We start from the raw sequence: 27,908 nt of genomic DNA on the forward strand, positions 1-27,908 counted from the left end.
TATTTTACTTTAAAAGTTAGAAATAGTTTCTGCAACTACAAAATTTACACAAGGTAGTACATCAGATCAGCAACTTGCAGTAAAAATTTCAGGCAAAAATAGTAAAATATGGACACATGAAAAATACTCAAAAATATCACATGCTAGAATCAAGATAAATTTACACAGATTAAAATACAATAGTTCTGAATCTCACATTTTTACAGAGATGTCTACATACAATTATAAATACACTGTAATTTTACCAAAATTTTTATAGACATAATACTGGAGTAATAAAATTGACAAATTTAACTCACATATAACAAGACTAATTAGTACATAGAGTTACAAAGTGTTTTTGGCCCTCAAAGTTTGTATTCTAGCTTATCTTCTGAAGACTAAGAAATGACAAAAGTTTTAGATTTTTCCAAATGCAACAACTATTTATCACAATATAGCACCATTTTTAAGGATTAAATCACAGAGCTTACTACACAAATCTAAAAATAACGAAACTTGGACAACGGTGTTCATATTGTATTCTAAGTACACAGAAAAATTTTCATACATGTATCTATAACAGAACATCCAGAAATAAGAAGTAAATTATTCTACTAGATCTAGCCAAGACTAGGGTTTCATCTAGTTACAGGTGTTAACTGGTGCTCAAATTTTTACACAAATCTAAGCATGGCATGAAGTAGCTACCAGCCTAAAATCATCCATAAATGCTGAGTAGAACTCCTAGAATAATTATAGTCTATGTAATCTAATCTTTTTCCTAGATTAAAATATAGACAGAAAATAAATATGTGCATGTAATGAAAGTTGTAGATATAGTAACAAGGAACTCATATCAATTGAGTTTGCATTTTATCGATTTTTCTACGAATTTATATCGATTTTACAAGTTCACTACTTTGGAAAACAAAAAGGAAAAAGATCTCTTTTTGCGCAGAGGCCCCTGGAAGAAGTAATTTCCTCGCAGATATGCCCCTGGCCGGACTTTGGAGCAGGGGAGGCGGCGGGCGGCCGGAATCCGACGCCTGTGGCTGCCAGCGGCGAGGGCCCGGTGGGGGAGAGGCAAGAGGAGAGCGAGAGGAACCTAGGGGTGGCTCGGGTGGGCCGGAGGCGGCTCCTCCGCGGAGAAGGGGCTCCAGCGGCGGCGATGAGCGGCGGCCGCGATCGTCCGGCGGTCGTGGGCGACGATGAGCGGGTCGGGGAGCACCGGTGGAGGGCAGGGGAGGTTGCTGTGGGGTCCGTTGGGCGCGAGGAAGGGCGGAGGAGGGGGCTCCGCGGCGACCTACGGGGCGGCGGCGGCCATGGTGGGCGGCGGCGGCTCTGGACGCCGTGGGAAGCTCGGCCTGGCGCTCGGAGCAGGGAGGGGAGTAGAGGGGGAGGTAGGAGGCTTGCTTGTGAAGCAAATGGGAGGGAGGAGAGCCGGGCAGAGGGATGAGGCGCAGGTAGGCCGGCTCGGCACGTCGTCGCCGTGGCGCTTCGCGCGGCCGACCTCGGCGTGCGCATTGGGAGACGGCGCCGCGTGGCAAGGTCGAGAAACATCGAGGAGGAACCGGGGTGAATTTGGTCGAGGGCGTGACGCGTGGGGCGGCCAGGTGGCGCCGGCGCCGGCGTACAACGGCGCCGTGGACGGGGCGCAGGAAAACAGAGGAGGGAGAAGAGAGATGGAGTTGGGGGCAAAACGGTAAATAAAGCAAAGTTCAAAATTTCCTTTTGTAAACTCAATTTTTCTCTACTTTCATGGCCTCAAATGAAAAACTTTTGAATACCAAAGTTGTTCAAAATTTCGAGATCAACAACTTTTGTTTTAGGCACTTTTTCATTTGAACACTGGTTTGAAAGATAAAAGTTGAAACTTGAATGAATTCGAAAATGTTGTATACGCTTCGGATATCAACTTTTTCTTCCATTTTTGTGTAGAAACTCGAAAAACTTTGAACACAAAAGTTGTTCGCAATTTAAAACTCTGTAACTTTGGTTTTATGCAACAATCTATTTGATCAACAATTTAAAATTCCTTTTTAAAACTTGTTTGTTTCAATTTGAAAGATATTTTAAACATTTAAAAACTTTGATTTGGAGCACTCGTCATTTTATGTGTAAAATTTTATTTTCTCCCCTTGACATTAACTGGACTTTGGTTTATTATGATGTTAGTGATATGTCAATTCAATTTCAGATGCAAACTTACATCATTTTAGAAATTATTTAAGTTTTCTCTCCTGTTTTCAAATGCACACAGACACACATACACATAGACATTCATGCATACACATGCATTAATTCAATATTTCCTATTTAATGATGCATGATTTGATGCTAATTACCCTGAAGTGGATATTTAAAAACCTGAGCCGTCACAGCAATCACCTTAATGTTTCTACTTTCAAATTTCACCTTAAAATTTTGTTTAAGAAATCCCGCAGCAACGCGTGGGGTATCACCTATTGGTATCATTTGTTTAATCATGAAGTATGTCTTGATAATAGTGTACTTATTTGGTACTATAAATGTTATAATATTTTCCTAGAAACTTGATCAAAGCTACAACAATTTGGCTTTGGATAAAATTATGAATTATGATTTATAACGGAGGGAGTAGCTTTGTGATTCACAACTCAACACATTGACAGGTGACAAGAAACACCATGCTATCAAATTCCTAATACCTTAAAATACATGGATGATCTCGAGATTTACTATTATATTTTTTTTTATAAACTGGCAAGAGAGCTCTCACTTATCCATAACGTTTTATTTAATGAATTATTATATTTTTATCATAATTTATCAAAAAACTCTCTCAAATCCCACAGCAATGCGCGGGGAGTCACCTATTACTAATAAAAACCAGTCCCCTTGGCATCCGCGCGCGCCCTGCCAGGCTTGTTGACATGCCCATGCCCATGCCCCGTTCTTTTCATCTCCATCCATCTGTGTGGCTCGCGAACAGGTTCAGTCCCTTGGCCGTTACACCATGCTCGCGATGCACGGACACCGCAACTTCATGGGAATGTCGTTCTTGCCTGCTTGCCTTTTGGACTTGAGCTCCCAGGTTTGGTGATTTATTTGCATGCGTGTTTGCTTATTTTGTAATTATGTAAGAGCTAATCCTTTCATTGTTACCTTCATTATGTTCGGATGACTTGTCAGCCAACCAGCCAGTAGTATTTTTTTTCTCACCAAATCAGCACCCGCAACCAGCACCAACTAGCCAGCAGTATTTTTCTCTCACAACAAATTTACACCAGCTGAACATTTATTTAATATATGGGTTTAGTTGAAGATGCTTGCCTGTTAGCCTGTGTGACTAGGCTATGATTTTAGGGAACATATTAGGTGCAAACCAATTTTTTCGTGCAAATTATAAAAACTTCAATCTGAACCATCAAATCAACATCCAAGGGGAGGAGCGCAGGGTGGTGAGAGGGGAGGATTTGCAAAAGTGTGATTGTCCAATCCAAAGGCGGGTCCAGATTATAAAATTATCCAATCCTCCATGCTCTTTAGATGTTGATCCGATGACCTAGATTGAAATTTTCATAGTTTGCACGGAGAGATTGGTTTGCACCTGATACGTTGCCATGATTCTATTAGTTATTTTCTATCCTCTGTTAGTTTTTTTAGCACTACAAATGAGGCCATTGCAATTAGGCGAAAGCAAAATACTACAGTATTCATGGGGGGAATTTGCTGGCATATGTGTGGGCCGGCTGTTTGCGGCCGACTTGCAACTTTCTTCTCCCCTCTTTGCATTGCTTTGCAAAAACCTCCTCCTCGGCAGTCCCCGACATCTTCTCCGATCGCCCCGTGCTGCCACCGCCGCCGCCGCCGCCGCCTCTTCCTACTATTGCCGCCGCCTTATCACCCGCCGGCGCGGGATGGCTCTCTCCGCCGGCGATGTGCCGACCATGTACGCCGTCCTCGTCAACTCGCTCAGCGCCGACGAGGCTGCGCGCCGCCCGGCGGAGGCAGCTCTCGCGCAGTGCGAGACCCGCCCGGGTTTCTGCTCCTGCCTCCTGGTAACCCCATTCCACCTCCCCAGCACATCGCATCCTCGGTTCCTCTAGGGCTTGGCCCCCTCGCCTCCGACTGCCCGATCTACGGGGCACCTGCCTGCATCAACACCCAGCGGCCTGATTATCTGGTTTGCTGCTTCTCAGGAGATCATTTCGGCGAGGGGATTGGCTTGTCGCCAGGATGTGCGCCTCCTTGCCACGGTCTATTTTAAGAACTGTATCAACCGCTACTGGCGGCATCGCCGCGATTCCTAGTCAGCCCCGCTACCCCACTCTCCCCGTTTCGTTAATTAACTCATTCATATCGGTGCTTCAAAGCCTGTCTGCAAGGTTTAGTGAGTGGGCAGGCAGGGTATTTTGTTCTTGACAACACCATGGCGCTGTCCCAGAGGCTCTGCCTAAGCTCACTGTTCTAGTTGTTTTCGCCCGCAGCATCTTTCAATATTGTATCAATTATTAATTGTTTAAACCCATTGCCATTTGTTAGAGTGACTGGCAATTCTAACTTAAATTCATTCACTCATGGAACAGTAATAACTGGTCTCAAGAGCTGTCCTAAGCTTCTACATCCATATTGACTAGATCTGAATCAGAATCACCTTTTCATCATGGAATAAATGCTTCTTTGGATTTGTTTTTAACCCAAACACTACATTTCTGAAATAGTTTTTCTGCTCGGATGTTTACTCTGATGATTTGATATTGCAAAGCATCAATGACACACTTCATCAGCTACGTGTTAATAGTTTTTGGCATCTCACTTACCAGGTTAGATTCTTTGGTGCAGTGGAATTAGCAATGAGGAGAAGGACCACCTTCGGAAAAATCTTCTGCTAAACATTCGTGAGGAGAATAGCCAGGTGTGCACTAGATAATATGCACCCCGTTTCAGTCGTACGAATGGTAAATGCATGCAATGTGTGTTGATGACACTATTTCTCTCTCTCTCTCTCTCTCTAAATGCTGCAATGTAGATTGCACTGCAGCTAGCTGTACTAATATCCAAGATTGCGCGCTTGGATTACCCAAAAGAGTGGTATGTATTTATGACACAAAACTACTATCAGCTATCTTGTACACAACTACTATCATCTATCCTGCACATAGTCGAATTTGCCATTCAAGGCCGCAATGGTTCCTCACATCATGTCAATCAGGCCAGACCTTCTATCTGTATTGGCACAACAACTGCAATCTGCTGATGTTCTTGCTTCACATCGCGTGTTTATGGTCCTCTTTCGAACTTTAAAGGAGCTTTCAACTAAACGGCTTGCCGTGGATCAGAAGAATTATGCAGAGGTAATTTCATTATCTAGAATCTACTTATCCATATATATTGGTGCTCAGGTGTGCTTGTGTTTTACTTATTGATATTTTCGTTTTTTAATAAAAGAATAGATCGTCTTATCATAATGCTTGTTGCCAATGCCCCATAATGCATGTCTTATCATAATGCTTGTTGCCAATGCCCCATAATGCATGAGACACAACATAGCAGATGCATGTTAAATCTGTTTTTTTTTCCATCATTGAGCTTGTCAAGGCATCTCATGGGATTACCAAGTGGGATTGTTATAAGCCTTCCACTATTGTCAAATTATTCTTGAACTAATCAATAAACATGTCTACCATATTTCATAGCATCCACTATGTGCCATCATTCTCTTAATTGTGAATTCTTGCTACTTGTTTTTAATAATCCTATTTATTGTAATCATATACTTACTTGAATGTTAAAGTATTATTTGCAAACAAAGCAGCATGGGCATGTTCTTACACATCTTGTTTCCTATATAGATCACTGGCCACTTGTTTGAGTACACCTGGAACCTTTGGAAGAGCGATGTGCAGACTATATTACAGAATCTTTCTATGCTCTCGCAACGAAGTGACATGGATTCCATTTTGGAGCAATCAAACGACCTTATTTTGATTTGCGACCGGTGGTTGCTCTGCTTGAAGATCATTCGACAATTAATTTTTTCAGGTTATGCTAGTGACTCAAGAACTGCACAGGTATGCTGATTATCTGTTCTGCTCATAGTGTTACTGCTACTGATGTCCATAAGCTGTTCCAGAAGCAAAGATTTGCAACTAGCTTTTGTGCTTTGTAGGAGGTGTGGCAGGTCAGGGAAGTTTGTCCGACGGTTTTGACAGCCATTAAATCCCTCCTCCCATATTGTAAGTTACATATTTTACTCGTGATCTTTCCTGACCTTCCCCCTTTTTCCTTTGTTGTTTCACTTTGGCAACAATTCTAATACCCAGGAATTGCTCTGATCATGCTTTGACTTCATCAAGTTATGGTGTACCACTAGATAATATATTTCAAATTTAGGCATTATTGTTTTGTGATATCTTTTCATTATCTTGCATAGCTATTGACTTGGCTATAGATGCTATTGACCTTTCAATTATAATATCCAGAAAACTCAGAGGGCAATATTGTAGTCTTGTTTGTAAATAGCCCTCGTTAACCTCTTTTCTTGGATCACACAAGTGAATTGTTTGCTGTTGTTTCTTACTTTACAGATGACTCCTTTAAAGACAAGCAAGCTAAATTATGGGACTTTGCAAAAAGAGCATGCATTAAGTTGATGAAAGTCCTTGTTACCTTACATGGCAGACATCCATATTCTTTTGTTCACCAAACTGTGCTTCCAGCTACAGTTGACTTCTGCTTAAACATGATTACAAATCCTGAACAGGCTGGCACATCTTTTGAGGAGTTTCTTATACAAAGCATGGTTTTGGTTAAATCAGTATTGGAGTGCAAAGAATACAGACCAAGTCCCACAGGGAGGGTGATCAATGAAAATGCACAGCCTTTAAGTCTGGAGCAAAGAAAGAAAAACTTTGCTGCAGTGGCTAGTGACATGCTGAAGGTTGTTTTGCCTGGTGATCGAGTCGTGTTGCTTTGCAACATTTTAGTAAGGAGGTAGTTTTTTTATTCTTTGGAAAGCATACAATGAATCTTGTCAAGTTTAAGTACTATAATAATATGACTTCTCTCTTGTTATTAACTGAGAAAAATATGCCTTACTACTGAACATGCAACTGAGCACACCATATGGCAAGCAATGTTTTTATATTCTTCACTTTTCATTGGTGCACTGGTATCCTGCTTAATGAATCCATCTGTAGTATAATACCAGTAGAACAGGCTATATATCGAATGGTACCTATTTTGTATGTTTTCTAGTGTTCACATTACATCCAATATATATTCGCACCTGAGACTGAATGATCTCTTTTTATCTGTTTTGTGCTTTCATATCAATTTCGTTTTTTCTGGTCTTCTAGTACATTGAAAGTTTCCAATTCTTGTTCAGATACTTCATTTACACAGCAAAAGATTTGGAAGAATGGTCAGAGAATCCTGAGTCCTTCCACCATGAGCAGAATTTGGTTCAGTGGACTGAGAAAAAGCGGCCATGTGCTGAAGCCCTCTTCATTGTTATCTTCGAGAAGTATCGAGAGGTGTGCACAAGTGCATTTAAATGTTTGTTGTGTCTAATGAATGCTTTAATGCTCATATAATCTGTGTTGTGCCAGCTTCTAGCTCCAGTTGTTGTTTCTGTTCTTCGCGAAGCTATGGCTGTTTCTCCACCACAAGAAACTGATGTTACTGCTGGAATGCTTTTAAAGGATGCTGCATATACAGCTGCTGGGCATGTTTATTATGAACTTTCGAACTACCTCAATTTTAATGAATGGTAAGTTCAGGAGCAACTAAATTTTGATCTTTGTAATTCTATGAGTTATTTTAGTGAAAATAATACCAGTATTTGTGGTGGTGTTTGCAAATTTTCTTACATATTTGCATGTTACTATCTTTTGTTTGCTTATTGACTGAGGATTATCAATGGACATAGTGGATTCTAAGTCACTGTATTCGTTGGTTTTGTCCCCCCGTCTTTTCTACAGGTTCCATGGATCTCTATCTATTGAAGTTTCAAATCATCACCCCAATATGCGTATCATTCGTAGAAAAATTGCATTGCTACTTGGGCAATGGATTTCTGAGGTTCATTTTCTTTAAAATTATTTCAGAAAAGTGAAATGTGATATAGTTTTGTTTCTGCACAGTGTGTAGGTTACAGTTTGCTATGTCTTATCTTTAGTCTCTAACATTTGTTGCTCTCTAGATCAAGGGTGACACTCGGAAATTGGTCTACCACGCTTTGGTTGGATTGCTGCAGGATAATGACATAGCTGTTAGGGTATGTTCTACATCAACCTCTGCTATCCCTTGACATTATGAGTGCATACCTGTATGACTATTGTTTGAATAACTTGTTCATCCTTTCCAATATTCAGCTAGCAGCATGCTCTTCTCTGTGTTATCTTTTCCAAGAATCTAGTTTTTCGGAACTAGATTTGTTTGAATGTCTTCCTACATGTTGGACAATGAGTTTCAAGTTGATAGAAGACGTACAAGAATTTGATTCAAAGGTTTGTATGTAAATATTGCAAAAAAAAATCTCCTGCAGATTCTTTTTAATCTGATGCCCCCTTTACCCATTTAAATTTCATATTGAGCTATTATTTTATACCATGCTCATGCTGAATAAGTTAGTTAGGAATCCTGACTTAACATGGTATTGACTATCAGGAAGCAATGAATGGTCACGTGACACTTTAGCTGGTAGCATGTACTTGTTGCACACTAAATCTTGTACTGCTATTTTCATGAATTTTCAAGTCTTGCCCTCCCTGCCTCTTATCACCTAATTTTGCCTATTTGTTTGTAGGTGCAAGTGTTGAACTTCATTTCAGTTCTTCTTGAACATGCTGGGGACAAGATTATTCCATTTGCAAGTCAGTTATCACAATTTTTCCAGATGGTATGGCTCAAAGATTTAAGTGGGATGAACATCCTGCTTCCTGTTTGGTGTACTCTGTTCATAGAATAATAGGACATAGATTTATGTTGGAAAGATGCGCATAGTGCTTTTACATACCCTCATTTGCTAATGTTACACTAGAAGGGAGATAGAATGTGAGCATCGTGGGCGATATGATTTCTTCAGTTTATGCATCACGATTTCAATATCTGTTGCTGTCTGTCATAGAAAATGGACGAATATTACAGCATTCCATTATATTAGATTTATCCTTAATAGTATTTATTATCAAGGACAGCTGGTGAGAAAATTTCTGTCTGTCCTTTTTTTCCTACACAAGTAATATAGCATCACAATACCAAACGTTGGTCAGGGCATTCTGATTAAAACAAAAGACTGCTAGGTCGTTAGAGGAGTTTATCAGTTCAATATCCATATAACGTGATGATTCCCTTTTGTGTTTCAAATTTATTAGTTGCCTTTTTTTTTTCTTTTTTTTCCAGATATGGAATGAATCTGCGGGTGAAAGTTTGCTACAGATTCAATTGCTAACGGCACTGAGAACTTTTGTTTCTTCACTTGGATTCCAGTCACCTCTTTCTTACCACGTGCTTATTCCTATACTCCAAAATGGTGTTAATATTGACAGTCCTGATGCTCTTAATCTTCTTGAAGACAGTGTTCTGGTAAGTGATTCTTAGCCAAGTTGACATACACACAAGAACATGTGTGTGCACAAACTTCTAATGTTCAGAATTCATACTGCAGTTATGGGAAGCAACCCTTTCAAATGCCCCTTCCATTGTACCTCAACTTCTGGATTTATTCCCTTACCTTGTGGGCATTGTGAATAGAAGCTTTGACCACCTGGAGGTTAGAACATCCACCCCTAAAAAAAAGAATGGAATTGTGTTCTTTCAGAATAGGAATTGTGTTCTTTTGGTTCTTTCAGAATAGGAATTGTGTTTTGTGCAAGTACAATCTGATTTAAAATGTCATAAGACTATGCCGAACTAATTTAACTCCATGTAAGTTGGTTCCTTTTACTGCATTTGTTTGATGCATTACTTTTTTTATGGGGTTCGGTGCTTTCCTTGGGAGTAAATCCAGTCTGCAACTATCTGTAGCATATTAGTTAATCTACTTTGTGATTCACAAAAGATGCAATGAATTCAAAAGATCATTTACCACCAATTAAGCTTACCATTATGTTTATTTATTTTTATCTGTGTAATTAATTAGGGAATATCATTTGGAGGCTGCAAGTGTTGCTGCTTATGCTTTTGTTACCAGTTAGCACATGACACTCTTATTCTTACTTGGGTTATGTTTCAGTTTACAGGTTACATGCCATGTCTCCAGATTTGTACATATTCTGTTTGCTTTGACACTCAAATTATTCAATTTTTCAGGTTACAATCAAAATAATTGAGGATTACGCAATTTTCGGTGGATCAGAATTTTTGAAACGCCATGGTGCAAGTTTAGCGAACATCATTGATACTATTGTTGGAAATGTCAATGACAAAGGACTTCTCACTTCACTTCCTATTGTTGATCTTCTTATTCAGGTTTAATATTTCACCCTAGTGAAGCAACTCTGATTTCCCAAATACTTATGTTGATGTCGTGGTTCGGCCAATATCGATGTGAGGGAGCCTAGTTAATTCGCCCCTTATTAAATTTATGGTAACCATAATTTCATAGATTCAAACTACAAGGAAATTGTTGGTCCTGAATAAATGCGCCGTTAATAAATCCATGGCCATTTTATATTCCTATCAAGCCATAATGTCCTTTAGTTGAATTGTACAGACCTGTTTCCCTATTTTCAGTATGTTGCGGTTAGCTTTCTTTTCTTTTCTTTTCTTTTTTGCTGAGATCTAATAAAAGCTTCTTGGTGCAGATCTTTCCTCTGGAAGCTCCACCGTTGATATCCAGTGCTCTTCAGGTAATTTTAGAGTTGGTCTTGTGTCTGGGATACTCAAATGATTCTGTATTCCATTACATTATCATTTCCACCAATCTGACCTATCCATTCATGACAAATTCTAGAAACTTATCTTCATATCTTTGAGTCAAGATGATGGGCAGAACCCGTCAAGGACAGCTGTCCGTGCATCCTCTGGAGCTATTCTTGCCAGGCTTCTGGTGATGAACACAAACTTTTCAGCACAACTATTATCAGAACCTCCCCTTTTGGCAAGCATCCAACAAGCGGGGATTGCTGTGAACAATAATCTGCTTATTTCTTTAATTGATATGTGGATCGACAAGGTACATCCTCCACTACTGATCTGTTGCTTCCTTTGCAAATTGGGCATCTCGTTTTGGTTATTGAGATACCTACATCATTCGATGCCTGTCATAATTCTATTGGCTGGTGATGTCCCTTTCGTTTACATTATTTGACTTGGACATGTGCTCAGAGCATGCTGCGCATATGGTGTATCTGACATATTCTTCATTCCATTTATCTGTACCCGGTGATACTTTGATTATGGTCATGTTGTAATGGAACTATTTCTGTTCAGAGAATATCACGCATGTGTCCAGAGATAGAATGATTACATCCTCTATCATCTTCACCTTTTGATAATCGTGACATGTTTTCACATCTTCTAAATTCTGAAAGAGTTCAGTGGTTTATGTGTCATTATTTTAACAAGCCCTATGTCATTGGACAGGTAGATGATGCAAATTCTACACAGCAGAAGGAGTACGCAATGGCTCTTTCAGTAGTTTTGACCTTACAGGTACCACAGATCATCGACAAACTTGATGACATATTAAGGTAAGATGTTGCTTTGGTATTGAGCTGGAACTCAAAATCTGTCTCGTTAACTAATCAGCTATGTGATTTAATGCAGTGTCTGCACCACTGTCATAATAGGAAGCCGTGAAGTAAAGACTAATGATGATACTAGGTATCCTTTTGTACTCCATTTTAATATGATTTTGGCTCTTCTAAACCTGTGAGGCCAATACTATCTGTCTGTAATGCTTGATATAATCAATTGCAGTGGTGATATTACAAGCTCTTCCTGGATAGGCAATGATGGTTCAGGTTATTCCAATACTTCAAGCAAAGAGTTGAGGAAGCGCCAAGTATGTCATGCTTTTCTTAACTGTTCATTTCCAAATACAGCTCTGTAAGGGCACTGTCTCTGAAAGTTGTCTTGACCAGGTAAAGGATTCAGATCCTATCAAACAAGCATCGCTAGAGAATCTGCTAAGAGAGAACTTGAAAGCATGTGCAGCTCTCCACGGGGATGCAGCATTCAATGCGGCCGTAAGCAGGATCCATCCATCAGCATTCGCTCAGCTCCAGCAGGCCCTGAATACTGCATAAGATGTGCATAGCTCCTTGATTCTTTGGTATTCTTTTCGGTGGACTATTCTGAGGAACGTGCAGTGCGTTGTGAGGCCACCATGGTGTAGAGTGCCAGGCGATAGAAACACAGTATGACCTACTTAAGCACTGAGCACTTGAACAATAAGCTGTATGTCTCGATGTATGTAACATGGTCCTTGCTTCTTTTCAGGTGCTGCCATTTGATGCCCTGCATTTTCCAGCCTAGCAGTGATGTAACCATTGAATGGGGGATCTTACAGCTGTGTAGAGTGGCGGAGCTAGCGTGCGAGCATGTGGAGGGGATATGGGGCTGTTTATTTTTTCAGATATTTTTGCTTATTCGGGTGTTCCGTGGAGGTCTGGTTGCTGTTGAGGTGTCATGATTGGCGTCAGGGGTGGGTGGGGTGGCATAGGAGGATTGTGTTGATTTCGTCAGTCCTGAGGATGGCAGAATTTTTAGAGCTGCCCATTCCAAAATGACTGACTGGTGGTCCTGGGTTCGGTAATTTTTTTCCTCCCTCCTGGTAAAATCAAAAGCATGGCGTCATTCATCATGCTAGTAACTCTATAACTGTTTTTTTTTAGAATGAAGTTGTCGTGTGGGAGGATAGAGTGTTTACTCTATGATAGAGTGTATAGCTGTGTGCGTATACTTGAGGCCGCCCAATATGGGCCTACACGCCCAATATGGGCCTCAAGTATACGCACCCAGCTAGAGGGAATAGGAAAACACCGCACACTCTATGCGGAGAGGTCACCCCCCGCATAGGGTGTGCGGTGTTTTCCTATTCTCTCTATCTTTCTACATGGTATTAAGAGAAGGCAACGATCGGCCTTCCGCTTCCGCTCCCTCCTGCGCTAGGGTTCCCCCCTTCGCCCCACCTCTCTGCCCTAGGGCGCCGCCTCCTAGCGCCGCATCTCCCCCTTCTCTGTGTCCTACCTTAGGGCGCAGCCCTCCCCTCCCTGCGCGCCCTACCCTAGGGCGCCGGTCCTTCCCTCACGCCGCGATCCCCTTGCGTCGCGCCCACCAGCAGGCCGCCGCCCCTGGATCAATCTGATCCAGAGCCGCCGCCATGAGCCTCTCCTCCTCCGGCGCCGCCAGATCGGACGCCTCCGCGCCTGTGCTCCCTACAGCACCAACACATGCCATCGTCGTCCACCCCTACACCACCGTCAACGTCAAGGCTCACGTTCCCGTGACCCTAGACATGAAGGGCGGCAACTACTCCAAGTGGGCGTCGTTCTTCACGGCGTTGTGCGGCAAGTTCAGCCTCCGCCGCCACATCGACGCCACCGCAGCCCAACAACCTAGATTGGGACGTCGCGGAGTGCTGCGTGCGCAGCTGGATCTTCGGCACCGTCGACGACTCCATCCTTGACCTCGCCATCACCGACGAGAACCAGACCGCGCGCCAACTCTGGGTCGCGATCGAGGCCCTGTTCCGCACCAACACGGCCTCCCGCGCTGTCTTCCTGCTCGAGGAGTTCCACACCCTCAAGCAGGGCGACTCCACCATCGACGAGTACTGCCAGCGCCTCAAGTCGAAGGCTGCTGCCCTTCGACAGGTCGGCAACCCCATCACCGACTCCTAGCTCGTTCTCAGCCTTCTGCGCGGCCTCAACCCTCGCTTCGACTCCACCGCCGACGACATCGCCAACGCCACGGTTCTTCCGCCCTTCACGCGTGCCCACGAGCTGCTCTCCCTCAAAGAGCTGCGCCTCGCCAACGACGCGAAGAACACGGCGGCCACTGCCCTCGTCGCCTCCACCACCGCCTGCTGTACCAGCCCCTCTTGCCGCTCCTCCTTCGCGGGGGTTGCTACGGGCGGTAGCAGCAAGGGCGGGGACAGCGGAGGCAGCGGCGCGCCCAAGCAGAAGGGCGGCAAAGGCGGCGGCAAGGGTCGCTGATCTGGTGGCCAAGGTGGCAAGGGCACCGGCGGCCCGCAGACTGGCGTCCTGCAGGGCGCCCCACAGGGGGGACAGTACCGTCCAATGGGACCCTGGGTCTGCTTCAACCCGTACGCCCCTCAGGGTCCCACGGGTCAGCAAGCCGGCGGCTCCTGGCAAGGCGGCCAGGGCGGGTGGTTCAGCGGCCACGGCGGGTGGCAGGGCGTGCAGGGCGGGCGCACGCCCGGCCTCCTTGGCGCCAACCCCCAAGCGCACACCGCGTTCGCTCCGGCTCAAGTCTCCACCCCTCAGATGTGGGATCAGGCCGGCCTCATTGCCGCCCTGAACCAGATGGTGCTCCAGAACTCCAACTCCTGGGTCATGGACTCTGGCGCGACCTCCCACATGCACTCGTCGGATGGTATACTTCTCTCCCGCCACCCCCCTCTCATCCTTTCATCACCGTGGGCAATGGTCAGACCATCCCGGTTTCCAGTCATGGCAGCTCATACCTACCCACCCACGCGTCAAATTTTTCTCTTCATAATGTTCTTGTTGTCCCTTCTCTAGTGCGCAACTTACTTTCAGTTCGCCAGTTCACCAAAGACAACAATTGCACTATTGAATTTGACGCCCTTGGTTTTTCTGTTAAGGATATCCCGACCAGTCGCGTGATTCTTCGCTGCAATAGCTCCGACGGCCTGTACACCATCCCCGCCAGCCCTGCAGCTCCACACGCCAGTCTCGCCATCTCCACCAGTCTCTGACATCAACGTCTTGGTCATCCTGGGGTCGCCACCATAGAGTTGCTTAGAAATAATGCTTCCATCCAGTGTAATAAATCTAGGCATCTTTTTTGTCATTCATGTCAACTTGGCAAGCATGTGCGTCTGCCGTTTAGTACCTCTAATTCTATCAGCACTATGCCTTTCGAACTAGTTCACTGTGATGTCTGGACCTCTCCTGTAGCGAGTATTTCGGGTGCTCAGTATTACCTCGTCATTCTTGATGATTTTACTCATTTTTGCTGGACTTTTCCTCTTGTTCACAAGTCCGAGGTTGCTGGTCATCCAACCAACTTCTGCAGCTTTGCCCAGACACAGTTCGGCCTTCCCGTTAGAGCTGTTTAGGCTGATAACGGCACTGAGTTTGTTAACAATGCTCTCGCCACCTTCTTTGCATCCCGCGGCATTCACCTACGTCTCTCGTGCCCTTACACCTCCCAGCAGAATGGCAAAGCCGAGCGCGTTCTTCGAACCCTCAACAATAGCATTCGCACCCTGCTCATTCATGCTGGCATGCCGCCCAAGTATTGGGCCGAGGCTCTCGCTACGGCGACCTACCTCCTAAACCGGCGCCCCTCCACTGCTGTTCAGAATAGTGTTCCCTATGAGCTGCTACACCGCCAGCCACCCGACTACGCTCATCTTCGCGTTTTCGGCTGTCTGTGCTATCCCAACATGACTGCCACTGCCAAACACAAGCTTGCTCCTCGTTCCACAGCTTGTGTCTTCCTCGGTTATCCCTCCTCCCACAAGGGGTACCGCTGTCTCGACCTCACTACTCGGCGGATCATCATCTCTCGCCATGTTGTGTTCGACGAGACCTGTTTTCCGTTCAGTGCTGACCCATCCAGTTTGCCTCCGAGCTCTCTGGACTTTCTTCTTTCAGGTCACGCCGCACCGTTGCCTCGCACTGCAGCAGCGGCCCCTACTGCGGTCGCTCCGTCGCTTGTCGACGTCGAGCAGCCGCGCCCCCGTGCTCACCTGGAGGAGCTCTTCGAGGACCATGCTGTCCTCCAGGTTGGGCCGGTTGTCGGTCACGTGCCGGCCGCAGCTCCGGCCGGCCCTCCCCCAGCTCCAGTCGCCCCTCCTCCACTCCGGGTGTACACTCGGCGTCGAGCACCGAGGCCTCCTGCAGCTGCACCGGCACCTGCGCCCGCTGCTGCTGGTCCAGCTGCGCCTCCTGTGGCGGCCTCTCCACCGCCGCCTCCTCCGCCGCCTCCACCGCCGGCTTCAGTCAGCCGGCCTGTGACGCGGTCTCAGACAGGCTCCCTGCGGCCTGTTGAGCGCTACGGCTTCCCTCCACCACCACCGCCTCCAGCTCCTATGGCCTTCGCCGCCACTGCCATCTCCCCGATCCCGGGGAACTACAGGACTACCCTGGCGGATCCACAGTGGTGGGCTGCCATGGCTGAGGAGTACCAGGCGCTCGTCGACAATGACACTTGGCGGCTCGTTCCCAAGCCTCCTGGTGCCAATATTGTGACGGGCAAGTGGATTTATAAACATAAATACCACTCCGACGGCACACTTGCCCGTCACAAGGCTCGCTGGGTTGTTCGCGGCTTCACCCAGCGACACGGCGTTGACTACGGCGAGACGTTCAACCCCGTCGTCAAGCCTGCCACGATCCGGGTCGTCCTCAGCATCGCTACTTCACGATACTGGCCGATACACCAGTTCGATGTGAAGAATGCCTTCCTTCACGGACGCCTGGAGGAGATCGTCTACAGTCAGCAGCCTCCTGGCTTCGTCGACCCTGCTCATCCTGACCATGTTTGCTTGCTGCAGCGCTCTCTTTATGGTATGAAGCAGGCTCCGCGGGCGTGGTACTAGCGTTTTGCTACCTACCTTCGCCACCTGGGTTTCGTCGCCTCTGCCACCGACACCTCCCTCTTTGTTCTTCAAGAGGGAGGCGCCATCGCCTACTTGCTGGTGTACGTCGACGACATCATCCTCACGGCTTCTTCGTTAGACTTGCTCCGGCGAATCACAGCTCGTCTTCACTCCGAGTTCGCCATGACGGACCTCGGAGAGCTGCACCACTTCCTTGGGATCTCCGTCACGCGCTCCTCCGACGGGCTGTTCCTCAGCCAGCGCCAGTACGCGTTGGATCTTCTCCAGCGGGCAGGCATGGCCAAGTGTCACTCGACGTCAACACCTGTTGACACTCATGCCAAGCTCTCGGCTACCGAGGGTCCTCCTATCGCCGACCCCTCTGAGTACCGGAGCCTCGCCGGCGCTCTCCAGTACCTGACCCTGACGCGTCCGGATCTCGCATATGCAGTACAACAAGTCTGTCTGTTCATGCATGACCCCCGGGAACCTCACCTTGCGCTGATCAAGCGCATCCTTCGCTATGTGAAGGGCTCCCTGTCAGCCGGCCTCCACATCGGCACTGGGCCGGTTGACAAGCTGATCGCCTACTCCGACGCCGACTGGGCAGGCTGCCCCGACTCCTGCCGCTCTACATCAGGCTTCTGCGTCGTCCTTGGCGACAGCTTGGTGTCCTGGTCGTCCAAGCGACAAACCACGGTGTCCCGGTCCAGTGCGGAGGCCGAGTACAGGGCTGTTGCTCATGTGGTTGCCGAGTGTTGCTGGCTGCGCCAACTCCTTCAGGAACTTCATGTCCCGCTGAAGGTAGCTACCGTGGTCTACTGCGACAACGTCAGCGCCGTCTACATGACTGCCAATCCGGTCCACCACCGCCGTACCAAGCACATTGAGATCGACATCCACTTCGTTCGCGAGAAGGTGGCTCTCGGCGAAGTTCGTGTTCTTCATGTGCCGTCACAATATCAGTTCGCTGATATCATGACGAAGGGGCTTTCTGTGTAGCTATTTCAGGATTTTCGGTCCAGCCTTTGCATCCGGAATCCTGATGCTTCGACTAAGGGCGGGTGATAGAGTGTATAGCTGTGTGCGTATACTTGAGGCCCATATTGGACGTGTAGGCCCATATTGGGCGGCCCATGTCGGGCATGTACATCTTTTTGTATTGCAAGTCACATTGGCTATATAATGAGAGGTCACCCCCTCATAGGGTGTGCGGTGTTTTCCTATTCCCTCTATCTTTCTACACTCTAGAATGCAATTTTGTTTCTTGAGGTTTCTGTTTTTAACACCTCACGAGTCACTCATTCATGCTCTTTGTATTGCGCCATAATAGATTCTTCCTGTAAATGTCTGCTTTGGATGTGCACCTGTGGTGTTAGATCGTTCGTTTTTCAAGAAAGACAGTAGTTTCTGGTCCATTTGCTTTGATGGTATGATGGGGACAGCAATAGTGTCCGGCCCAGGGCTCAGTACAGGCTGTGTATATAAATAAAGTGAGAAGAACTGAGCCCTAAATTGCCCGGCCGGGGAACGCATGACCTCGAATCAGTTATGTGCATTCTAAACCCTAATATTACGGCCCAAATCCAACCCTGGTCCGCATCGTTTTGGAGGAGGCGTGTTTACAAATTACAATAGTTGCTGCCTTGCAGCCTCATACATGGAGGGCAGGGTTGGGACTGCCCTGCTGATGCAGTTACCGGTCAAGATGATCAGAAGCAGCAGGCATGGTGGTCATACAATTTGGTAATACGGTTCCAGGATGAAAATTGATTTGCCCCTAAGATTCGGCCTTTCAAGTTGACACGCTGGCCGTACCTTTTGCATTTTAGCCTTTTTTCTAAAAAGATATTCATGTTTAGACATCTGGGGAACTAAATTAGATTCTGAACCCTGGGGTCAGTGCCTTGACTCATGGCGTAAAAAAAAAGGTAACACATCTTGGCGGCATGAGCCATGTCAGCGGGCTGCCCTCCTCCTCTGTCTTTGCCCCTTTTCTCTCTAGCGCTGGTAGGCCAGTCGCTGCTAGCTTACAGCGCCCTTACCTGTCGCGGGGCCCATGGCCATGCCCCCCTCCCCACCACCCCCCACCACCCCACGCCCTCGCGGGCTACGCTCATCCCCGGGCAAGCAAGGTATGCTTTTTTTAGTCAAGTTAGTTAGGTATTTTGGTTGCTTAGTTTAGTAGTTTTGTTAGGTTATGTAGTCATAAAATTCATTTAGATAGTTAGCATGTGTAGTTAGTAAATTAGTTAGCAAGTGTAGTTAGTTAGTTAGCAAATATAGATAGTTAGACAATGCTAGTTAGCAAATTTAGGTAGTTAGCAACCGTAGATGGTTAGATAGTTGGGAACGTATCAGGTGCAAACCAACCTCTCCGTGCAAACTATGGAAACTTCAATCTGAGTCATTGGACCAACATCCAAGGGGAATGAGAGATTGTGTAATTTTACAATCTGGACCTGCCCTTGGATTGGACAATCATACTTTTGCAAATCACTCCTCCCACCTCTCTGCGCCCCTTCCCTGGGATGTTGATCTGATGGCACAGATTGAAGTTTTCATAATTTGCACGGAGAGGTTGGTTTGCACCTGATATGTTCCCTAGATAGTTAGCAAATTTAGTTAGTTAGGAAATGTAGATATTTAGATAGTTAGATTGTTGTATAGTTAGATTGTTGTATAGTTAGATATGGAGTTACGTAGTTCAGTTAGTTGTCAAATGTACAATGTTAGACAATGATGTCAGTCATTTCGTGTATTATATTTGTATAACATTCGTGTCTGCATACTAATTAGATGGACAATATAGTCACCGTGTATCATATGTTAATGGTATAATAGTCAAGGACAATATTTATAATATCTTAATGCCTAGGGTTTGGGGGCTCTCGAGTATATATATATATATATATATATATATATATATATATATATATATATATCCCCATTTGGGGCTATTCAATACAGACAGTTCATTCTCTCCTCTTCCTCCTATATCGTAATATTATGGAGGAAGTGTCGAGGAAGATGAGTTTGGGAATGTCAGTTTTGTTGGAATGCATAGGGTCCCTCTCACTACTACACAAAACATTTTCGGAGGCGGGCAAAAAACATTTTAGGAGGCGGACTGGGCAACCGCCTCCGAGGAGTCGTCGCGGTTAATAGAGGCATTAACCGAGGCGGTTTCGTGCTCGCCTCGGTAAATGGAATTAAAAAAACAAAAAAAGAAACCCAATGGACTGGCCCAGCGAGCCCATCCACAGGCCCGCTGAGCCCATTGCCACCGCTCGCACCGCCGTCGCGACCGCTCGCCAGATCCGGCCACCACAGGCGTGGATCCGACCTCCAGTGCCCGGCCGCCACCCGCCGAGCCACGCTGCGCGGCCCACCACGTCCGCCTCCGCTGGAGGAGGCCGCCGCCGCCGGATCCGGCCCACCACGCCGAGGCCCCGGGCCGCGCTGAAGGATGCTGCCGGCGGCAGATCCGCCACCCATCCGCCCCCTCCATGCCGCACCGGAGGAGCCCATGCTGGGATCCGCCGCCGCCGCGTTTGGCCAGATCCGGAGGAGGAAGGACGCCGCCGGTGGGGGGGGGGCAGAAGCCCTGCGCGGGACCCTTGGATCCGCTGCCGCCGCTACGCGTGGCCCCTGGATCCGTTGTGCACCGGCCGGGGAGGAGGGAGGGAGGGGGACGGCCGCACCAGCCGGGGATGAGGGAGGGAGGAGGCAGCTGCGCGGGACCCCTAGATCCGCCGCCGCTGCGCGTGGCCGCTAGATCCACTGCGCACAGGCCGGGGAGGAGGGAGGGGGGGCCGCATCGGCCGGGGAGGTGGGAGGGTGGGGGGCGGACTCGCGCGGGACCTCGGGTTGGAGGCTGAGCTCGGCAGGAGGGAGGGGGGCGGCCGCCTGTGGGAGGGAGGGAGAGAAGAGAGACAGAGAGAGTGCGGAGGGAGAGAAGAGAGAGAGAGAGTGCGGCCGCCGCCTGTGTCTGAGAGAAGAGAGAGAGTGCAGATAGAAATGATCCCCAAAACCTAACTCCCGCTTATATACATGAACCTAGCTAGCGGGCTTCCTGGGCCTCGGGCCCCAACTATATTAACCCAGGCGGACACGCATAAGGATGACCGCCTCCAAAAATAGAGTATTTTCCGAGGCAGTTGTTTGTTAGACGACCGCCTTCGTAAATCGATTTTGCGAGGCGGTTAATTGTGGCCGCCTTGGTTAATAAAAAATGACCCCCTCGGTTAATCGCAGGCATTAACCGAGGCGGTTTTTTAATATGCCCGCCTCCGAGACCTTTTCAAAATGCCTCGGTTAATCAATTTTTGTACTAGTGTCTGATACTCGATGATCGACCATTTCTTAATGACTGCTCGATGTCCAACCACTGCATGAATCCACATAGAGGCGGTGGAATCTTTGTCCAAGTCAAGTAAGAAGTTAGTACCAAATCCATATGCGCCAAAAACCGAAGAGTGTGATGTATTAACTTAGGTCGGTCTTTTCCGTGACACTTGGGTGGGTCATACTCGTAGTTCTCGCACATAATGAACTTCATGCCGAAGTCATCACCTATTACCTTCAACTCCATGAGCTTGCACAATGAATTGTAGAAGCATATTGGGACTTAGATTCCTTGAGGTAAGGTGTCTTTCACCTTACTCCATGGAACGTAGGCTAAGTCCATGGTGCTCTGAAGCGGTGTGCGTTGGTGGTTTCTGGTTGTGCAAAGAAACTAGGGGGCGGGCAAGCGGAGGCGCGCAGAGAGAGAGAGAGAGAGAGAGAGAGAGAGAGAGAGAGAGAGAGAGAGAGAGAGAGAAGACGGTAGGGTTTATAATAACATCTCAACGCCAAGATATGTGGTGCCGAGGTCCTATGCCACATCGGTGTGTCTGGCACCTCGGCGCCATGGGTTATGGCGGGGGTCCAAAAACGAATTTAATTCCCCTAGAGATCCAAATGTGAATATTTTCCAAAAAAGAACTAAAATGCAAAAAATATGGTCTGACCGGCAAAAACATTCATGTCTCTCTTTTTGTTTGGCATATTTTTGCTAACACTTGTTTGTGCTCCGATGCTGCGCTATGTAACGGACTAGAGCATTTTTCCTTCAACGTAGGATCGCGCTTAAAGCTACCAAGATGCATGCGTTCTTTCAATCAATAACACTTTGTTAGTTGAATACCTTATCTCATTTGGATTGCTTTGGTTGCGACAAATGTGCAAGCAAAAGCAAAAGTCACTCTCATCTGCATCTCTCTCACAACGCTGTAGTCAAGTATAATACACAATCCTTGTCCTCCACAATTCCCATTGTACTGCTCTTACTTACATTTGGCCCTACTATATATAATACACAATCTTTCAGTTTCCCATTCAAAATCCATTTCACTCTTTGCAGGAAAAAGGTTTACAGTTCATAAGTGCCTTAGTCTATCCACACTCGTCATACTCTAAATTCACTCTCTAAAAAGAATATTCCATCCTGGTCATCGAGATTCTCTCATCTACATTCAGTTTCTCCGCACCCATCCATTATCTATATCTCCTCTCTATACCAACTACCAGCCGCGGAACCCACTAGTCAGAATTTTTTGTACCCCCACCGACGCCTCCTCCCTCCCCATTCTCTCTCTCTCCTTCTCCACCGCCAGCTCCCCTCCCCTATCTCTCTCCCCTCTTCTTCCCCACACGGCCGGCGGTCCTCCTCCCTCCCCCTCCCCCTCCCTCGGCGGCGGTGGCCTGCGCGGGGCGAGCCCCGGATCTGGCGTGCGCCGCCCCCTGCCACGGCCGGGTGCGCCGTCCTGCTCCAGCTCAGCTCCTCGCGGCGGCGGCGTGCGGCGCGCGGAGCAAGGGCGAACGGCGGCGCGTGGAGGCAGCGGAGGCCCTCACGCACAGCCACGGCGGGGCGGAGCCGCGGCCATGGCGGAGCCCCCTCTATCGCCGGCGCCCTCCCTCCACGGCGCGATAGGGCGGCCTGCGGCAAGGCCTCCCAGGCAGTGACAGCGGCGGCGCGACGGGGTAGGGGAGCTCTGTGGCGGGGTCGGGAAGCCTGTGGCGGAACGACCACGGTGGGGGCGGCCCCGCGCCGGGTGGCCTGCGCACGGTGTGGTGGACCGGGGCGGCCGGCGCGCGGCCCGCACAACTCCTCCACGCCGCGCCGCCCCCCATGGCTCCTCCCTCCTCCTTCCTCTCCCTCTCTCCAGCTCCTCTGAAGCGTCCCCTCATAAGAGAAGACTTAAATGTGATACCAACATCAGTCCCAGGAGGCTGATGACACATTTATTACATCAGATGGTTCATCACCGTACAACTCTATGTGGTAATGGGCAGAGAAGCGCCACTATCGCGAGGATTACAACCCACACCCACACAATGATATTTATTATAAAAAGGGGGTCATCAGAGTCTTGTGCCATGCGGGATCTCCTGCGAGTGACCCTAATCCACAGGCAAGGCTGGGTGTAGGACGGTACCCCTACTCAGCATCGTCAGGAACAAAGTCTGGGTCTTCCTCTGTAAAAATTAAGAATGGGGTGAGTACAAACATACTCAGCAAGTCCAATCACACCCAAGGAGGGAAAATAAATAGAATATAATGCACAGGATAATTCAAGGATAAGGTTAAGGTTTACTTTTGCGGAAAACTAGATTTTATGCAAGGGTTCATTTGAAAGCAAGTATTTCCAAAACCAGTTTTCTTGTACCGAGTAACACGAAGGGTTGATGTAGCGAAAATGGCCTCTCATGCCATATTTCAATATAATGTTTTGGCGATTGATGACACACGCAACACTTGAACTAATGTGTTTGCTTAGATGATATACTCAGGCTTTTAGGTTCAAGTGATGACAAAGAGAAGAGAGGCGAAGCTAGGCCCGAAGGGCCGCCCCTACGGGGGTTGACAAAGAGAAATCAAGTCACCGGTTGAACCGACGCCAAGCAAATTACACACGTCGGTGCATTGACTTGAGCACGTCTGGGAGTTTTAGTATCACCGGTTAAACCGACATAAGGCAAAATGTACTCATCGGTGCAATGACAGAGATGGCCTGCGGGCTAGGGTTTGGCACCGGATGAACCGACGATAGGAAGTTTGAATACGTCGGTGCAATGGCAGAAGCAGACCAAGAAAAATGCATACATCGGATGAACCGATGATGCACCGGTTAATGGCGTCGGTGCAGTTGTCCAGAGAGTTTGTTTTTCAAGGATCAGAGGACAGTTGCACTCACCGGTTAAACCGACGCTAATATTACATACACCGGTCGATTGCGTCGGTTGATTGCCCGTACACGTAACGGCTAGTTTTCAGGGGGCAGTTTAGTATCACCGGTTAAACCGACGATGGCAATTTGGGGAGCATCGGATTAACCGGTGTTAAGCACATTTCTGGCAGCTTTTCTCCAACGGCTATATTTGCTTGTGTTGCCTATATATACCCCCAAGGCCGGGTCATTTGAAGGTGCTGGAGTTCAAGGAAGTATACAAGAGCTAAAGATCATCTCCAACCACCATAGAGCTTCATTGTACATCATATAGGCTTAAGCACACTTGTGAGAGTGCTTAGTGCTTGTTTAGGCTTAGTTCTTGAGAGAACTAGCTTGAGAGAAAGTCTTGCTGCGGCAAGCAACTTGTGTACTCGTCGTGTGACCCTCCGACTTGGTGTGGAGTGGCAACGACACTTTGTGCGGGGAAGGAGGCCCCTACTTGGTGTTAAAGCTCCAAGATAATGAAGACGGTGCCGTGGTGACGCTTCGAGATAGACGGTGGCGGTGACCTCGTCTTTGTGACTTGGCGTCACTTAGCCTTTGCTTGTCGGGAGCCTTGGAGGCGTGGCAAGACGGTGATCAAGCGAAGAGACTCGGCATCCCACTTGTTCTTTGTGAGCAAGTGGCCGTGGACGTAGGGAGGGACTTTGGTGTCCTAACCGAACCACGTTAAATCGTGTGTCTTGGTGTCTTCACGGGAGTTTGCATATCCTCTCCCTTACCGTTTTACTTACCGCATTACGTTTCCGCATTTACTCTTTCTTGCTTACCTTTACTTTCCTAGTTAGTTTGATTAGGATTGGCTATAGGTTGCAAGTCTTTTGGGGTAAGTAGAGGGTAGCATAGATAAACCTTAGTCTTAACTAGCATGTGTAGGACGTGTTAGGTTTATCTTATGCAATTAGATTGAGCCCTAGGATAGAAAAGCGATTAGCGACCCTATTCACCCCCTCCCCCTCTAGGGTCGGACACCCCGGTGATCCTTACAGTTGATCCACACAGGATCCAAGTTTTAAGCTGCTACTGGACTCCTCATCCACCGTAGCACATGGCACAACTGCCGGACACTTTTCTAATACAACTCACGCCAACCCATCCCAAAATAAACACTAGTTATGTGACCATATGTAACACCCTAAGTTAAATTTCAATATTTAATAATAAATTTAATTGTCTTTAGTTAATTTTCTAGGATTTAAATTGTGTTAGTCTTGCATTTAATCTAAATTTTGTTCCTTAAGTAATTAAAATTTTATCTTAGGTTTAATTTCGTTGTTGCATCATGCCGGAGCATTTCTTTAATTGTTTGAGTGTTAGAGTGAATTCAAATTTGAATTTGAATTCATTTGGTTTGAGTTTGAGTTAGAAATAGAAATAGGAAAAATAGAAATAGAAAAGAAAAAAAAAAACCCAGCCCAGCTCCCTTGGCTTGCCCAGCAACTCGCTCCAGCCAGCGCAACGCGCACGCGCCCCCGGCCCGCAGGCCCCACCTGCCAGCGCCCGCGTCCCCGCTGTTGCGCCAGGCCCAGCAGTCAGCGTCCCACGCCGCAGCTCCGTCCCTGAGACTGACAGCCCTGGCCCACCTGCAGCTTCTTCTTCCCCGTTTCCTCCGCGCGCAACCGGCCGTACCTTCCGCCCGAAATCCCCGCGCCGCACCTACCTTTCCGAGCAGCAGCCGAGATCCTCGGGGTCCCCTCTTTAAACCTCCCCGCGACCCCCCCTGGTACCCTAATCCCCATCCCACAGCCGCCGCCACAATTCCAGTTCCACGCCACATCTTGCCGCCGGAGCAGGACCCCTGCGCCGCCGCGGCCACGCCGAATCACCGAACCCCGAGCCCTGTAGACCCCCGCACCGGATCCGCCTCGACTCCAGGAGCGTCGCTAGACTCGTCTTCCCCGACATCGACCCCTCTGCGCACAGGAATTCCAGCTGAGGAGCTTCGTCGAGCCACCCCTACGCCACCGCAATTCCGATGCTGCGCTGCCATTCGGCACCAACCTCGCACGGCTACAGCATCACAAGGGGGTAAAAGATCACGCCGTGCCTCAATCCCCTTCCTTCTCCATCTGCGCGTGCTAGGGTTCCTCGCCGCTGTTTGGCCGCGCCGCCGCACCATGGGTGGAGGCCTCTGTTCATCATAGAGCCACGCATAGGCCTCGTGTAGGTTTGTCCCCGCTCCACGCTTGCCCCTTGTCCCGTTCGCGCCCATAATCGAGCCCCAGCGTCGCGTAAACACGTATGCCAGCAAGCCTCCACCGTGCAGAGCCCCCTCCGCCGCTGCGCGCATCGCTTCGCTTCCTGCAGACCCGCGTAGATGCCCTAGGTAGTTTAATCGTGCCGTGCGCAGTCTCTAGAGCCTAGCCGCGCTCGATTTCATGCCCAGATGGCCAAATTTGGCCCGGTCCGGTGATCCCCAGCCATGCGCCGCCGCGGGGACGCCGTCTCCGGCGAGCAGCGCCGCCGCCCGCGGTCCAGCTCGCCCCTGGTCGTCCGATCTTGCGTGGACGATCCGGATTAGATCCAGGATCAATCTAATCCTGTCCCTCAGATCAAGATCCAACAGCCTCGAGCCACCTATACCGCTTCAGCCTGGACTTTTTGCACAAGAGCCCCTCAGTTTTCCCTGAATCAACCCTCAGTCCACATCTATTCAAAAGAAATTGCTGTTTAGTCCAAAATTTAGCGCCCAGCCCCCTGAGCTTTCCAAATATTGAACCCGCCGTCCAAGCTTAGTCTTTTTGCGAGTTAGACCCTAGAGTTTTAGTTTAATTACGTTTAGGCCCTCGGTTTTTGCAGAAAACCCCCAGAAACTTAGTTTTTATCGCAAATAAGCCCCTAGGACTTGTTTTAGGCCTAGTTTATGCGTTTTAGCTCCGATTTTAGCGTTCTTTATATCCACGCGATCGTTGTGACGCGTAGAATAGTTCTAGAGTAGTTTTGTGCGCTGTTTTTATGTATTGATGTACTGTTCTTTAGTTTTTGTTAGTGTTTGCTTGTATGCTTATTTTTGTGCATTGTTTTGGCCATGTGTTCGTGAGTAGACGTTGATCCATCTGAGGAGCCCCAGTACCAGTACCAGGAGCAGCCTTCTTCCGAGCACTTTGAGCAGCAGCCAGAGCAGTACGAGAAAGGCAAGTGTAACATGAACAACCTATCATCTTTAAATACAATTTCATACTGCATTTTAATACTATATGCCTTTAAGGATTTCCTAGCCAATTTATATCCTTAAATATACCTTTGGGTTGCATTTTGGTTAGTTGTGCTAGGTTGCTGCGCTATAACACACTCTGGTCCTTTTTAATTAATTTGATTAATGGTTTACTTGAACTTAATTCTGAGAGTGGCACTCTGTGTGGCTTGAGTGGCTCACGTCTCGTTAAAAGATGTTTTTGTAGAAACATGGTTTAGGGGGCCAGCACGGTGCTTAGTGCTTGGTTGGCCACTCTCCCTAAGGACCGGTTCATAGAGCGACAACCTGGGACAACAGCGCTACCACAAGGCTAGAATGGGATAGACTTGGCGTAATAATTAGATCTTTTTGGTTTGGAGTAACTTACCTGCGGGGCAAGAGTAGTAAGCCTCAATGGTCCCTGCTCCTCCGGCTTGGTCTGTGCTACGTGCTTGTACCCCTGGAGGTGGGCCCCATCGTCGCCGACCTAACTCTCGCGGTTACGCCTTACCAACGAGATTCTTTTTAAAGGCCTCGTAGTGAGTCGCTGGCCATCTCACCTAAGGAAGTGTGATGAACAACTGGCGTAGCTCACGACTTGTGGGTAAAGATGTGCAACCTCTGCAGAGTGTAAAACTGGTATACTAGCCGTGCTCACGGTTATGAGCGGCCCAGATCCTCCTTTTGATTAGTGAAGTTATCTCCTTCCGACGAGGGAGGTGCTTCTGGGGTT

General features: G+C 47.7%; 2 protein-coding genes across 3 annotated transcripts; both read left to right on the forward strand.

The window, feature by feature from the left end:
- The first annotated feature begins 3,733 nt into the window (after positions 1-3,733).
- LOC120694933 (importin-11-like) lies at positions 3,734-12,845 on the forward strand. Of its 2 annotated transcripts, XM_039978260.1 has the most exons (25): positions 3,734-4,022; positions 4,164-4,273; positions 4,807-4,879; positions 4,994-5,055; positions 5,177-5,318; positions 5,817-6,035; positions 6,134-6,200; positions 6,552-6,957; positions 7,352-7,499; positions 7,575-7,735; positions 7,947-8,046; positions 8,168-8,242; positions 8,340-8,474; positions 8,774-8,866; positions 9,370-9,552; positions 9,635-9,739; positions 10,279-10,437; positions 10,773-10,817; positions 10,922-11,143; positions 11,554-11,660; positions 11,737-11,793; positions 11,890-11,974; positions 12,054-12,234; positions 12,268-12,329; positions 12,412-12,845. In XM_039978260.1, exons 1-23 carry the CDS (start codon positions 3,882-3,884, stop codon positions 12,216-12,218), a joined length of 3,060 nt encoding a protein of 1,019 aa, XP_039834194.1. In that variant the 5' UTR covers positions 3,734-3,881; the 3' UTR covers positions 12,219-12,234; positions 12,268-12,329; positions 12,412-12,845. The 2 variants fall into 2 exon arrangements, with proteins under 2 accessions (XP_039834194.1, XP_039834195.1); XM_039978261.1 differs by lacking the exons at positions 3,734-4,022; positions 4,164-4,273 and having other exon boundaries at positions 5,182-5,318; positions 12,054-12,329.
- A 449-nt stretch (positions 12,846-13,294) lies between these two features.
- Positions 13,295-14,129, forward strand: LOC120695630. Its single transcript, XM_039978826.1, has 3 exons — positions 13,295-13,476; positions 13,565-13,762; positions 13,826-14,129. The coding sequence occupies exons 1-3, from the start codon at positions 13,295-13,297 to the stop codon at positions 14,127-14,129; spliced, it is 684 nt and encodes a 227-aa protein (XP_039834760.1).
- The last annotated feature ends 13,779 nt before the right edge of the window (positions 14,130-27,908 follow it).

Source organism: Panicum virgatum, chromosome 2K (genome assembly GCF_016808335.1).
Source record: "Panicum virgatum strain AP13 chromosome 2K, P.virgatum_v5, whole genome shotgun sequence".
In the NCBI taxonomy this organism is placed as follows: Eukaryota; Viridiplantae; Streptophyta; class Magnoliopsida; order Poales; family Poaceae; genus Panicum; species Panicum virgatum.